We start from the raw sequence: 16,199 nt of genomic DNA on the forward strand, positions 1-16,199 counted from the left end.
AGGGAAACATGAGACAGGAATGTGCCCATATTGTACGGAAACAGAAACCGTGAAGCATGTACTTCTGACATGTAGGCAATACTCTGAAAAGAGAGAAAAATTTAGGAGTGTAACAAAGAACTGTTACTGTTACTTTGAGCAACCTTTTAAGTCTTCCTGGAACACAGTCTACAACCAAAGCAGTGATAGAGTTTCTTAAAGAAACACAACTAGCAATAAGACTTAACCCAATTTAATTATACCTTTTTTTCTCTGGAGGTTGAGCTGAGGTTAAAGCTGGAGGAGCTGAACACGCAGCGCTAGCTGAAGCTTGGGCTCTGATCTCCTTTTTTTTCAATTATTAATAAATATACATTTATTTATGACTTCCAATGTGATCACACCTCAATCCAATAGATGGCGGTAATGCACAAAGATTGTAAGCTGCCAATAAAATTCACTGTAGAAGAAGAAGAAGAAGAAGTAGAAGCAGACGATGGTGCTCAAGACTTTTATTTTGAAGTTCCACTTGCTCAGGAGGCCATTTTGGCTCCACGGTGGCTGGTTTCGCACGCAGTGAGTTGGGCGGCTCTCACGCAGACAAACATCGGCTGAGCCCCGTTCATTCTGGCATGATTAAAACTCACACATTCGCCGCATATACTGAGTGAAAGCGCCCGTGCAGCCATGTGGATCATCCCGGAGGAGGTGTTACTGGCCAACGCGCTGTGGGTGAGCGAGCGGGCGAACCCTTATTTCATCCTGCAGAGGAGGAAGGGACACGGGCGCGGAGGAGGCTTCACGGGTACGAGATATTACCCAAATATACACAGTCGGGGCTCGTGTGCATGACAGATCACACGTGCATAATGAAGGAGAGTTTATCAACGCAGTAATACTAGCTGATGATTCATTATAACATATGGAATAATCTGTAGATGGATGTGTTTTGGTCGCATCTCATCACTGATGCAGACTGTTTGCGTCATCTGTTTATTTATATCTGACATGTTTATGAAATTTAAGTTTATACTTGCTTTATGGGTATATATATATATATATATATATATATATATATATATATATATATATCTTGAGTTTCATGGAAGAAAAGCGTTTGCTTGGTTTGTGTTGTGTCACAATATGTTAACTACTTCTTCTCTCCTGTGAAAGATATTCATATGCGTTTCCTTGGCTCCTAAATCAGGCACTTTTTAAGAGGAGTGTCACACATGACAGCAGAATGACTGCATTCACCTCTGAACCCGACTATAAACTCAATTACATTACGAAGACCTCAGCATTCCCCTGTTGTTGTCTGGAAGTTACATCATACGGGTGTTTTGTCATCCTTTAATGAGACTCTTATTAGGTGTACTGTGTGTTCATACCACACTTGTGCAATATTCTTTGCATTATGCAATGCATCGAAGCTTTATCCCTTTTGAAGAAGCCAGTTAGTGTTTATGTCCCCATCAGAATCACACATTAACGGATCATGTGACCACTGTAGGAGGAAGTTAAGATGTGTGTGACAAATGGCATGCCATGTCTTAAATTCCTGTCTCACGCGCGAGTGTTTATCTGGGTAAATATGTGTCTCAGCAATGAGAACTGATGGAAACCACTGCGCTCTTGACGCCTGTTATTGACTAAAACAGTTTTTTTTTTCCCCCCTTTCTCTCTCTCTGCATGTAGATGTGACCTGTGAACCTCTGTCTCTTTATGTTTGTCTCTCAGGTTTGCTGGTGGGTACGCTGGATGTGGTGCTGGACTCGAGTGCTCGCGTGGCTCCGTACAGGATCCTGCACCAGACGGGAGAGTCACAGATCTTCTGGAATATTGCTTGTGGTCAGTTGTTAAAGTCTGTAGAAAATCACACAGATATCCGGCTCCTAAATGTCCACAAAATAGGGATGTGCTCACATGCTTAGTGTGCAGAAATGCAACAACAACAACTGCATAATTTTAGTTTCAAACTGATTTATTAGTTGGTGCTTACTTAATATGTAATGTCATTGTTTAAAATATAATCATTACATATATATGTATATGTGTATATGTATATGTGTATATATATATATATATATATATATATATGTGTGTGTGTGTGAGTGTGACGTCACACACCCTCGATTTCTGTTTTGTTGTGTAGAAAACATGTAAACACCAAAGATGCTTTAATATATATATTAATTATTAGTTATACTTTTTAATAGACTGGTGACAACAGCACAGAGTAGCATTAGAACAGAACCTTTAAATGTATCTAGTATCATAAAACAGCGCTGCTTTTTTCCCCACACATATGCATGACCGGAAGGAGCGGAAGTGGGCGCTTGTGCCATAATAAAAGCTCTGCTGCTTTCGAGCTGTGTGTCACACTTGTTGCCTGAGTCCGATCGGATTGCATTGGCAACTCTCATGATCCACACTCAGTCACAGTGTCATTAAACTACGCCTTTGTTTGTTTTGAATACGCGCCCTCTAGTGGTGACAAATCACATATTGTGCCTGTTAATTTTCTAGTGTTCTTATTTATAGCCTTATATGGGTTGGTTAAAATTCTTAATGGATGGTTTTGAAAACACTGCTTCGTGAACCTTAGAAAGCTTCGCAAATCTTTAGGTTCCAACCAGAAGTTCAGATTTCTTATCGAATGGCTAAAGTCATGTTATTACAGTAAATCGCCAATAGGTTTTATAATATACTGCTCAAAAAAATAAAGGGAACACTTGTGGGTTACATTGTTTGTTTAAGTGATCCCTTTATTTTTTTGAGCAGTATATATACATTGTATCACAAAATACACTACATTTATTCCACAAATTTGCATTTCAGTTCAATAAAAATGCAGTTTAAAGCACAGCAAATATGAGACACTGACAGAATTTTTTTTTTAGTATCAGTATACTATTATAGTAAAATTGTTTCAATTAGAATTTGTCTATATATTTTTAATCATTTTAGTCATTTTGTTTTGTGTTTCTTATAGTTTTTTTTTTATAAGTGTATTCATTTTTAATTAGTTTTATTAGGGCCAGATACTGTGCTCCTGTACTCATTTCTAAAAAAGCATCCCAAAGTCAAGAGGATCAGAAAAGTGGAAGTTAAAGTTGTGAACCAAGGGATTACTCGTGTCTACTTGTGCCCAGTGACTCAACTTATTCTCCTGCTTCCCCAAAGTAGTGATACAAAGACTGATTAGTATTAAATAGTGGTATAAAAGCATCTATAGCAGGCGGGGAGTGTAATGGTTCGGTTTAATCATAAAGAATTGTGATTCTGGTTATACATTGACCTTTAAGTGTCCTCTTGTCTAGTGAGGACAGAACAGCAAGTAATGATTTTTTTTCATTGTTTTTAATTAATAAGCACAAGTCCCTCCATCCACATGCTAAAATGATTAATCTAACAATTACTCACTTAAAATGACAAACATCTGTAAACTAATACTGACTTTATATTATAGGTGATCTAGAGCTCTCAATCTAGCTAACAGTTGAATTGTCTTTCTCCAGACCAATTGATTATTCTGGATATGTTTAGTCAGATGACCGATAACAAAGGAAACTGTCTCGATGTTTTAACAGATACTTTTTGACTTAAGCTCTGGTTCTTTTACCCGGGCTCATCGCAGTCACTGTGAGTCACATTGGCTGGATCTCCTGTGTAAACCTCATCTGACCTTTAAACAGACGCTCTGATTTAGAGTGACATATTAAAGGCTGTGACACAGTGAATTCTGATGTGTGTGTGTGTCAGGCTCGTCTCGTAAGGAGATCACTGAACACTGGGAGTGGCTCGAAACAAACCTACTGCAGACTCTGTCCATCTTTGACAATGACGATGACATCACCACCTTCGTCAAGGGCAAAATACAGGTGCGATTTTTTATTTTTATTTTATTTGTCAAAGTAAAGACATGTATTGAAGCCATTAAATTAGGATTAAGTAATTTCTTCAGAGATGGTGAATTATGGTTGCTCCTCAAATCTTAATCTAGGTCTGAATATTTCTCTAAATAAGTAACACAACTTTCTCTCACTTTTTGTTGTTTGCTAGGTTTACTTTATTTTGTTAAAAAGGGAATCGTATACTGGTTGTACTTGTTTTTTTTATTAAAAGAATGTGATACTTTCAAACTGGCAAAACAAACTACAAAAAGTTTTCAACATTGATGACAGAAATATTTATTGAGCAGCAAATCAGCTTATTAAAATGATTTCTGAAAGATCATGTGACACTGAAGACTGGAGAAATGATGCTGAAAATTCCGTTTTGATCACAGGAATAAATTACATTTTAAAATATATTCAAATAGAAAAACGTTATTTTAAATAAATAATGATAATATTTCACATTATTACTTTTCATACTATATTTAGAATCATATAAATGAGCAGAAGTATCCTTACCGACCCCAAACTTTGACTTAGGGCTGCAACTAACGATTATTTTGATAATCGATTAATCTGTCGATTATTTTTACGATTAATCGATTAATCGGTTTATGTACTTATATTTTAGTTTTTTCCATTTTTTCCCCAAGTAAATTATTAATAAATGGTCTTTATCATTCAGCATAGATTTAAGAGATTTTAACCATTTTGCACTGTCATATCCTCATCAAAAATATACCTGGAGTTGTTTTATTGTGTTAGTAATCCTGTCGAACTCTTCTGCAATCAGAACACTGACCCATACTCTAGCAAATTTCACAAGGAGATTTAAAATAATGTTTTCACCATGGCAGTCCTTAGAGCTCCTAAAGTAGTTTAACATCCCGAACAAAGCTTATTAAGGAATCTTTCAGAACATATTTTCACGAAGAATAAGGATAAAACAGAATAAAATTGCAGTGCATTGTATTTTATTATTTACTGGGAAACAGCTTTATAGCTTTTGCTGTGAAATTGTAAACAATCCTTCAAAAAAAGTGCCAATGGCATGAAACCTGAATGGAACTCACAATTTAAAGTAAAATCCATCAGAAGGTTGTCCAGAAAAAAAAATAGGACACACACAAAAAACCTACTGTGTGAAAAAGAGCAGTGAATACTTAGAAAAAAAAGTGCATTTCAAATATCTACATTTACCTCTCTCATTCAGTCATAATTAGGCTGCACGACTGAATTTTGAACTGGTAAACGACAAACTGATCACAGAACATGTTTGTAAAGCTTTAAATGTTAACTGTTAAAAAGCAATGTTATCAGCTTTTACGACTAAACATTTGCAAACAACATTGTACTGGAGAATCTGCACAAATGAAAGTCTTAGGGGCCGTTCACAAATCGCGCCTAAAAACGCGTGGAAAACTCTAGGCGCACCGCTTTCTCCTTCTTTCCAAAGCGCTCGCGCAGAAGTGCCCCTGAGGCGTCTGCCTTTGCTAAGCAACCATGACGTGCTCTCTCCTTGAAGACGCGGAAATTTCAGCAAAGGATAAATGGATTTGCAGCTCAAATAAATCGCTTGCAGTAGCTCTGCTACTAAATTTATTTCAAAATGGAAATCCATATACAACTATGATCAGCTGTTCCTTTCATCTTGACTGAGCCTTTAACGTTGTTACGGGAAAGGATGAAGCTGATTGGTTAGTTCTTGTCACATGACACGCGGAGCGCTTGCAGCATTCTGAAAAGTTGAAATGTTTTTAACTCGATGCGGTGCGGTGTTGGAAATAACGAACTTGAGCGCGCAAAAGACGCGATATGTGAACGTCCCCTTAAACAGTGCAGTAGTGCAGAGTTTACAGGTTACTCTTCTTTTTTAAAGGCTCAATGTAAAGTACTCCCACATCACGCTGAATGCTGCAGACATATAGACATCATATGATGTCTATGGCTGCAGAGACGCTGCTCGGGAAGCACGTGACATAAAACAAGGCCAGCTATTGGCTATTCGCTACTTCTCCTGTTGTACTGGCTGAGTAAAACCTCCGGTGGCTCATTACTGCCACACTTTGGTCACCGCAGATTTGAAATATGCACGAAATGAGCCGCTTACGGCAAATAAAAGTTATTTAGCAACGAATCGATGACTAAATTAGTTGACAACTATTTTAATAATCGATTTTAATCGATTAAATCGATTCGTTGTTTCAGCTCTACTTTGACTTGTTCTTTGCAGGGCATCATCGCTGAAGAGAATAAAAGTGGCAAAGCTCAGGAAGACGAGGATCCTGGGAAGTTCCGTGAAGCCGAGCTGAAGATGCGGAAGTTGTTCGGAATGCCGGAGGAAGAGAAGCTGGTGAACTATTACCCCTGCAGCTACTGGAAGGGCAGAGTCCCGCGGCAGGGCTGGATCTACCTGTCCGTAAATCACCTCTGCTTCTACTCCTTTCTGCTGGGAAAAGAGGGTGAGATACATTCAGACTTGATGCATTCTGTAAAATATACAGTGGGACTAAATTTGGACAATATGCAATAGGGATGTGCACGGATAGTCGAACATTCGAATATTCGTTCTGCTCTAATTATTCGATAAATAAAAATGATATTCGACTTTCGCAAAAAAAAAAACAAAAAAAAAAAAGTTCACAATAAAACCTAATTTGGTCACTTTCTGTGATTCTCCACGGCATATTTGAAGGTGTATGCAAGCAAAAAATAATTAATGAATGACTAAGGGGCCATTCACATATCGCGCCTAATAAGGCGTGGAAAAGGCTATGCGCTCCGCTTTCTCCTTCTTTCCAAAGCGCTCGGGCAGAAGCGCTCCTGAGGCGACGCGTTCTCTCCATGAAGACGGAAATTTCAGCAAAGTATAAATGGATTTGCAGCACAAAAAAAATCGCTTTCAGTAGCTCTGCTACTAAATTTATTTCAAAATGGCAATCCATATACAGCTATGATCAGCTGTTCCTTCATCTTGGCTGAGCTTTCAACGTTGTTACAGGAAAGGATGAAGCTGAATGTTTAGTTCTTGTCACATGACCTGCGGTGCGCTTGTAGCATTCTGAAAGTTGAGATGTTTTTAACTCGATGCTGTGCGGACGCGCCTGTAAAAAAACGGGACCGCGTTGCACCGCGTGCGCATCGCGACCGCGTCGCTTCCATTATGAGCGTGCATACCGCGCGCCTACATTGGAAATAACGAACTTGAGCATGCAAAAGACGCGATATGTGAACGCCCCCTAAAAGAACTGCGGTCTTCTACAGTACTTCAAATATGCCGTGAAGAATCACAGAAAGTGACCGAATTCAAGAACATTGTTGTGGCATCTCTCAAGCAACGAATAAACACAGCTAACTTGGAGAATGCAGTGAAAACTCCTCTTCTCGCGTCCGCACCAGACCCTCGGTACAAACATCTCAGGTTTCTCGATGAAAACATGAGAGAAGTAAGAAAAAAAACTTTTTTGAACATTATCAGAACATTTTCCTTGATGCGAGTGGTGCGGATGCAGTCGCCACGATGAAGAGGATGCAATGCCCACTTGTCGGAAAAGGCTGAGCCAGTTCTCCAGCGATGATTACAGAGAGTCCAGCCGAGACGAGTGGGAACAGTTCTTGCTGGAGCCATGTATTCCACCAGATGAGGATCCCATTCAGTGGTAAACGAAAACACGAAGCGCTTCACAAAACTGATTCGCTTAGCACACCGTTATTTGTGAGTCCCGCCAACGTCTGTGTCGTCAGAGCGCGTTTTCTCCACGGCCGGCCTTATTGTTAACAGACTAAGGAGCCGACTTTCCCCCAATCATGTTTACATGCCCGTATTTCTTAACAAGAACATTTGAAACAATAGAAAAAAAGCAAAAAAGATTTGCTGACAGTTTAAAAGTTAAGTGTAAGCATTCTGTACAATAGCCTAATTGCTGCAGGCTGCTTTACGTTTTTTCTTTGTTCACTTTTTTTTTTTGCTTTTAATCTGTACTTTTGTTTGTTTGCACGCATTGTTAAAGGTTTTCAGCTACAAAACACGATGTGTAATGTTCAAGCTTATTGTAAGCTTGTTCAAAATGACGAAAACAAATGTTGCTGAAAAATAACGTCTGACTCATTAAACTTAATTTAAATAAACGAATATTTGAATATTCGTTTTTTGTGAGCTCAAATATTCGAATGTGCTATTTGTGGAAAACGCCCATCCCTAATATGCAATGTATCTAGAACCCAAACGAACAGCGTCGTATTTTTGATGACTTTTTAAAATAAATGTAACAAAAGATTAAGAATAAATGTAAGAAAACACTGTCAGCAAATCATTATAGATATTAGCATATTAGAATAATTTTTGAAAGGTGTTTTGACACTGAAGACTGGAGTAATGATGCTGAAAATTCAGCTTTGCATCACTGGAATAAATTACATTTTGCAATGTATTGACATAGAAAACAGTTATTTTAATTAGAGCTGCACGATTAATCGTTAAAAGATCGCGATCTCGATTCAGACACCCTCTCGATCTAATTTCTAAATGACAACGATTCCCCGAGTCTGTTTTAAACCTTTGACAAAGTCTTACTGGATCATTCAAATCCGTGATCGCACTGCCGCTGACACAGAGAGAGCTCTTACCATGTTTGGTTAAGAAACAGCTTCACAAACGGTCTTTTCAACTACACAGGAATATTTCTGTCTTACAGTCATTTATATTATCACAGAAAAAACTGGAATAAAGTTTATAGCTAGATATAAACATTGATGTCTATATGGCAGCGATCAAAATATAACAAAAAATGAAAGTACCACGCTTCAAATAACGTTCGTGTCGATTGCATTGTGACAAGTGTGTCACAAGTGTGACAACTTTTTCATCATTCTAATATAAAAAACTAGGGTTTTAAATATATTATATATATATATATACACTACCAGTCAAAAGTTTTTGAACCATAAGATGTGTAATGTTTTTTAAAGTCTCTTCTGCTCACCAAACCTGCATCTATTTGATCCAAAGTACAGCAAAAACAGTAAAGTTTTGAAATATTTTTACAATTTAAAATAACTGCTTTCTACTAGAATGTATTTTAAATGAGTAATTTCTGGGATGCACAGCTGTATTTTCAGCATCATTAATCCAAGCTCTTCAGTGTCACATTCATTCTAATATTCTGATTTGCGGGTTAAAAAAACATGTATTATTATTATTATTATGTTGAAAACAGATGAGTAGATTTTTTTCAGGTTTCTTTGATAGAAAGTTCAGAAGAACAAAATTTGTGTGAAATAGAAATATTTTGTTATAAATGTCTTTGTCACACTTGATCAATTTAAAGAATCCTTGCAAAATAAAAGTATTAATTTATGATAATATTAATAATAATAATAATAATAATAAAGAATCGTAGGAGAATCGTGATCTCTATATGAGACCAAAAAAATCGTGATTCTTTACTGTATTTTTATCAAACACATACAGTTATGGTGAGCAAATAACTTTTTTCCAAAAAAATAAAAAATAAATCTTACAAACCCCAAACTTTTGATAGATCGTGTGCATACTAAAGTTAACAGGATTAAACAGTTATCCTATATTTAATATCATATTAGATATTGTGGTTGAAATTAGGACTGACCAATCAGATAGCTGTTGAGTGATGTCATTTTAAATGCTCTGTGAAAAAGGCTGTCTCATAGTGAATGAAGTGTTCTTTAGTTGTTGTTAGTGCATGCTGCTTTTTTCCACCATGCATAATGAAATCTGTTCCTGTTTTTCAAATCTTTTCCATCTTTATTTTCATTCCTGTGACTGTAGTTTCGCTGGTGGTGCAGTGGACAGATGTCACGCAGTTGGACAAGAACGCCACGCTGGTTTTCCCCGAGAGCATCCGTGTGAGCACACGCGACACAGAGCACTTCTTCTCTATGTTCCTCAACATCAACGAGACCTTTAAACTGATGGAGCAGCTGGCCAACATTGCCATGAGACAGCTGCTGGACAACGAAAGCTTCGCCGCCGACCGCTCGCTCCCCAAACCCTGCAAGACCCTCAAAAACGTCTCTGCGCTCAAGAGGTGAGCAGGACGTTCACAAATGAGTTTGAATTTCATTTTGTAAACAGAGTGCCCCGTTTGTCAGAATTGTCTGGTTTTATTTAGCGATTTTGTGTTTTCTCATGTTTCAGGGACTTGGATGCACGTGCAAAGAACGAGCGGTACAGAGCGCTGTTCCGGCTCACACAGGACGAGCGTTTGGATGGGCACACCGACTGTACACTCTGGACGCCGTTCGCTAAGATGCATGTCGTCGGTCAGATGTTTGTTTCTAACAACTACATCTGCTTTGCCAGTCGAGAGGAAGATCTGTGTCAACTTATCATTCCCCTGAGAGAGGTAAAGGCACACACACACATCCTGTAAAATGATTAATCACAGCCAAATTAAAAGTAAAGTTTTTATTTATGTAATATATGTGTGGGTGTACTGTGTATATTTATTATGTACACATAAATACACACATGTATGTATATATTTCAGAAAAATATGTTTATAAACAGGGTTCGTATGGTTGCTTGAAATCTGTGAAAATGTTTTAATTTTAACAAAGTGTCTTTAAGGATTGAAAAGTGCTTGAATTTTAAATAAAGTATTTGATGTGGCAATTGCATTGGTTTTATAATAAATTGCATTATTTGAAAAAAAAATTACTTTTTGCATAAAATGAAAACCGTTCCGCTCGACTATAGATTGTAAAAAAAAGTCGACTTGTGCGTGTGGCTATCAGATGTACCTTACGTATCCTGAAAAGTGAAGCTGTGGGCTCTTTGATCACCCCCTGGTGGATGGCTGCAGTACAGGTCATAAACCCCGCCCTCTCCATGTAAACTAATAGGACCATATACATTCAATACAATTTTCTGAAAGATGGTTTGGTCATTTAAGATTTTAGGTCATTGTTATCATGCTAATACATATTCTATTGTATGTTTTTGTGATAAATTAGATTTTAGCCAGTAATTTGATGATTTGGGCGGGAGTTTGATGCAGATAGCAGCGGCCATACTGAGATGCTTTGATTTCACTTTTCTATAGTGGAAGGAAGTGGAGACGCAACATCCATCTTTTTTACAGTCTGTGGTGGCTATAGTGTGATCTGTCGGTCTGTGCGCCCTATATTGGAGCAGAGCGCGACATAAACACATGTCGGGAGGTTGCTGCTTCAGTCAGCATTGGCTTGAAAAAGACAAAGACAAATTATGGTTAAAATAATGTCTGCTTTATTATTGGAGAGTCGCTTTTAAGCCATGTAAAAGGTAAACAAAAATGCCCATTGTCAGTTAAGTTATATTATTACATGGCTTTGTGGAATACTTGATTCTGATTGGTCAGTCGCGACATTCCGAGGTACGCTATCCCTGGATAACAACAACCTGTAAAAGCTCATCACAGGCTCATCCTGTAACAACAGTCGGCACTGTACTCTTGCTTGAACTATTTCTTCTTTGCGGAAGCTTTGCGTTTGTTTAGCTGATAAAATATAAAAAATCAATTCAAAATGGTGTACAATTATTTTATGTCATCCTGGTATAACGGACTCGCTCTCGTTTCATGCAAATGCAGTTGCTGTCATTTTGCTACGATTGTTTTATACTCTGTACAGGTTTTAAAACATTTGCACATTAATTATTTTATTGCCTTAATTATTTTTGTAGTGAACTGTTGTGTAATAAGTGGTTTGACTGCACCGTTTCCCTTAAATGTCGGTCTGATTTGAAATTGCCGCTTGCTTGCAACTGCTGTCTTCATGGAAGCTTTGCGTAAAAATATTTCACGTCTAATTATTTACTTATGTGGCAAGTAGCCGTGTAATAAGTGTGATAATGCACTTCCAGCTGGTTGTAATCTCGGAATAAACCCCTTCAGGCTGATACAAGACCTGATCACCTTGTCGGGGTTTATTCTGACTGCAGCTTTGTGTACAGCATTACCAGGGAAACCGTTGTATTCATGCTGTTCCAAAAGCGCCACCTAGTGGCAGACAGAGACCCATATTGTAGCCTGTAAACCATTTTTAAAGCGGTCCTATTATGCTCTTTTACAAAGTTTTGATTTTGTTTGGGTTATGTAATAGAACAGGCTCTTATACTAGGTTTTTATTATATTATTATTATTTCAATCATCATGCAGGGGGGGGGGCTGCATGATGATTGAAATCGCGCATATGGCCTTAAGCTATTACCTAAATAAACTGCGAAAAGAAACATCACAGACAGAATGGTCCTGAGAGCACTGCACGAGCTCGCAGCGCCATCTGCAGGACAGTTAAAACGTTCAAATGATTCAAAGCGCCAAACACGAGCGCCAACCTCCCGCTCTCTCTCGTGAGGCCAATAAGGAAGTGACTAAAACAGCAATTCATTGACTGGCCGCTTGAGGCTGGCTGCAAAAGGGAGTCAGTTCCATAGACTCCCCATGTTAAAATGCCCAACGTTACAGCAGGAAAAAACATGTTTACAGCCTGGTTCAAAAAATGATTTTGGTCTAAATAGCTAATTTTGCCCTTCATGAAAACTGTGAGGGGGGTGAATTTTTTTTATCCACTTGAGTGACAGGTAGATTGCCGCTGCTGACACTAGAGCCCTGCACGGGCCTCAAATCTAGGCCCTAGCCCGACCCGTGTCCGACAGCTCATCAGAATTATCAGCCCGAGTCCGACACGAGCCCGTGTTTTTATTTATTTATTTTATTACACAGCAGAAGCCTGCCCTATTTGCAACAATTAAAAAAGGGGTCAGTTTTGTGTTATGTTTCTTTTCATTTCTTTATCAAGTTAATTTAAAAAAATGTTTGGAGCATTTTTTTTTTAATGATTTACGTTAATCAGCCGAGCCGACAGCGAGTAGCCTAAAACATATTTAATCAATTAAGCCTCTCAAATTAACGCTAATACTTTACTTGGCTACAATAAAATCCATAGATATAAAACACTTCAAGCATATCACACAGACAGTTAGTTTAATATATGTTTATTTATTAAACCACAGTGAGTAAAATAAAAAAAATTGAAATACTGAGGGAGGGTCGCAACAGCGCTCGCAAACGAAATGAGAAATAGCCTACAATCTAAACAAATGAAATTAATTAAAAACAAACTTGCAGGTTATCCTACCTCAAAAATGCACCACAGAACATGTCCATTCTTTTTTCCATTAGTTTCCAACAGTTAAACGAAAATAAAGTCCAGTCAAATGAAAAGTTAGAACAGTCTCTTACAGAGCATCGTGGAGAAAAAGAATAGCATCCAGAGTGGAAGGTTTTAACCCCGTCCTCCTCTCTTCTATCACTCTTCCCGCTGCGCTGAAGACACGTTCGCTGCTGCTGCTGGCGGGACACTAAACACAGAGCGAGCCAGTCTTGACAGTTGCGGTAGCAGGGTCTCGTGCTGTTTCCACCATAGCAGCACATCTCGTCCATCCCCTTCCATGTTGTGATTGAGGCGCATGTATTGCTGTACTTCATCGTCGTCATCCTCGTCCTGCGCCACAATGTTTTCAAACTCGGCCAGCGCTCTCTTCTTTGCTGCGTGGCCCACAACAACAGGTGCAGACACAGAAATGCTCGCCGCTGCATGAATCATCATTTTATAATTATTAGTTGGCCAACTAGGCTATGATTAATACATTCATTTAGAGGCCTATAATAGCTACTACTACAATAAGTGGATATAAGTGAAGTATAATCGTGGGTCGCGCTGACGGAAAAGCGTGCGTGCGTGCGTGAGACTGTCATGTCAGTATGTCAGTACTATAATTATAACGGGTTGAATTATCAGATTATGAAAGTTATGAGGTTATGAAATGTCTATGTTTGTTTTTCTATTGTCGACGTCAACTTCTCTCTCTTTTTTTTTTATTAATGTCTAAAAATATAAATAGAAGGATAACCCAAATAAGGCCCGAGGCCCGGCCCGCATGTGAGCTATAACGTGAAAATTGGCCCGAAGCCCAGTCCCTAGGGGCATAAATAAGTCGGGGCCCGTCGGGCTTGGGCTAACATGCAGGGCTTTAGCTGACACTGCCGTCGCGCTAGGTGGGTGTGGCTTCAGCAACTAGCTCCCGCCTTTTTGCCCATTTTTGATTGTCCGGCAGAGTCGCGCGGTGACGCGCTGCCAAGATGGCGACGGCCCGCTCTACACACTTTAGGCTTCAAAAACACACTTCAGGAGACTACGGGTGACGTCACGGACACTACGTCCATGTTTTTATACAGTCTATGGCCAAACACGAGCAGAGCACTCAAACATTTGTATTAGATTTAAAAAAGAAAATAAAAAAAATTCTAATTTTATTCCTGCATGAAAGTGAGTGAAGACATTTAAAATGATTTCTATTTAATAAATGCATTAACAAATTTAATTACTATAATTTAGCAATTTAAGTAAATGCTGTTCATTAAACTATATTTATCAAAAAAATCCTGAAAAATAAAGTGCATAATTTTCATACAAAATATGAAGCAGCAAAATTGTTTTTAACATTAATGATAATCAGAACTGTTTCTTGAGTCAAATTGTAATGATTTCTAAAAGATCATGTGACACTGAACACTGGAGTAATGATAATAATTTCAAAATCATTAATAATTGTAATTTCTCCAAACTTTTTGGCAGGTACTTTAATAATAATAACAATTCTATATACTTTAATATATTATAGTACTTTATTATAATATATTATATTGTTGTCATGATTATTAAATGCTGCTTTTGTAAATTTTTACAGGAAAGTATGTATTTTTACAATATAAGATATATCGTTTAATGTGCTAAAAAATATATTTTTAATAATGAGTGCTGGGAGCATGACTTGTGGCTTGGGGCGTGGTCAGATTTTCTTTTTTTTTTTTTTTTTGTCATTAGCTGATCACATGCCTGAACACCCCTCTCCCCAGACTGGTATTAACGACTCTAATAGTTCCTGTATCAAATGAAGGCCCGCCTTCTGGAATACGAAATGTGCTGGGATTGGTTAGCTGGGCCAGTCTGTGCTGTGATTGGTTAGCTGGGCCAGTCTGTGCTGTGATTGGCTCCACTCGACGCCTGGTCGGGAAATGTCATGCCACTTACCATAGCCGTCTGCAAGCTTCAGTGTTAATATTGTGTCAAAATCAAATCCATTTGAGCGCAATTTAATCCCAGAAGACTGTAACCACTCTAAGCTCATCTGTCTTGGGAAAGCTAGCATATCTCCGACATAGTGATAACACTCGTTGCCTTCTCTAGAGCAGCTCAACCAGGTCTCGTCCCATTCGTCGATAATTGTGATATCACAAATCCCGGAAAACATGCGTTGTAGTCCAAACGAGTAATTTGTTGTAGTTTTTGAAAAGTGATTTGTTAAAATATATCCTTTTGAAGTGGACTTTGAGCTATGTAACTTTAAAGATCATTTTTATGCTCAAAAACATGAAAGACCTAAATAAAGTTGAAAAAGTGAAAAAGCATAATAGGGCCCCTTTAAGAAATAAATAAATGGGAGGAGACAAAAGTATAAAGAATTATTTTACTTTAAAGCACACACACATCTTACTGTCTGTCTTTTTTTTTTTTAAAGCACATAGGCCAATTAGCTTTTTGTTCTGAACAAAAAAATCAGACAGGCTTATTGAAAATGACAATTGTTTATACTTCTGACTCGTTCCTTCATTCAAAAATGTTAAGACTGAGGCTTGTCACTTTTAACTCTTTTTATTTGTGAAAACCTGTACTTGAACTGCAAATCATTTCATTATATGGTTTAATATGTTACAATATATGTTGCCCTACCCCGCTCATACAGTATTTATTTTATTGTTGCAGGGTAAAAAAAGCCTTAAATATTATTTTAAAAAATCGGCAGAGACCCTGTAAATTCTTATTATTTGTTTTTTTTTTTTCAAATGTTTATCTTATATATGGTATGTTGGCTATTTATATTATGCAAATTTATATGCTATCCAGACTGGTGGTTTTTAATAGCACAATAAGATCTGATTTAAAGTGAAAAACTCAAGTGTGTGGCGTATGTAACATGTACTCTACCACAGTTTAAAGTGAAAGCTTGACAAGTGCTTAAATTTGAATTTGGAAAAGGTGTAAGAAGCCTGTTTATATTAAATATATTTATATATAATGTAAACTATATGTACTGTATGTGCCTGTTTATATATTCATAATAAATATACATGGTACACACACATAATGTAAACAACTTTTATTTTGGATGCGATTAATCACGGTTAATCATTTGACAGAACTAACACGCACACACACACACACACACATAGTTACAAC

The 16,199-nt window shown here is 37.7% G+C and overlaps 1 protein-coding gene across 2 annotated transcripts in view; it reads left to right on the top strand.

Moving 5' to 3' along the window:
- The first annotated feature begins 499 nt into the window (after nt 1-499).
- LOC132109872 (TBC1 domain family member 9B) overlaps nt 500-16,199 on the top strand; it is a 38,738-nt gene continuing 23,038 nt past the window's right edge. For both annotated transcript variants that reach the window (XM_059516266.1, XM_059516267.1), the window contains exons 1-6: nt 500-784; nt 1,720-1,830; nt 3,745-3,863; nt 6,112-6,340; nt 9,685-9,943; nt 10,054-10,261. In XM_059516266.1, coding sequence (XP_059372249.1) covers nt 667-784; nt 1,720-1,830; nt 3,745-3,863; nt 6,112-6,340; nt 9,685-9,943; nt 10,054-10,261 — 1,044 coding nt within the window. In that variant the 5' untranslated portion in view covers nt 500-666. The remainder of the gene's footprint in view (nt 785-1,719; nt 1,831-3,744; nt 3,864-6,111; nt 6,341-9,684; nt 9,944-10,053; nt 10,262-16,199) is intronic.

Source organism: Carassius carassius, chromosome 29, assembly GCF_963082965.1.
Source record: "Carassius carassius chromosome 29, fCarCar2.1, whole genome shotgun sequence".
In the NCBI taxonomy this organism is placed as follows: Eukaryota; Metazoa; Chordata; class Actinopteri; order Cypriniformes; family Cyprinidae; genus Carassius; species Carassius carassius.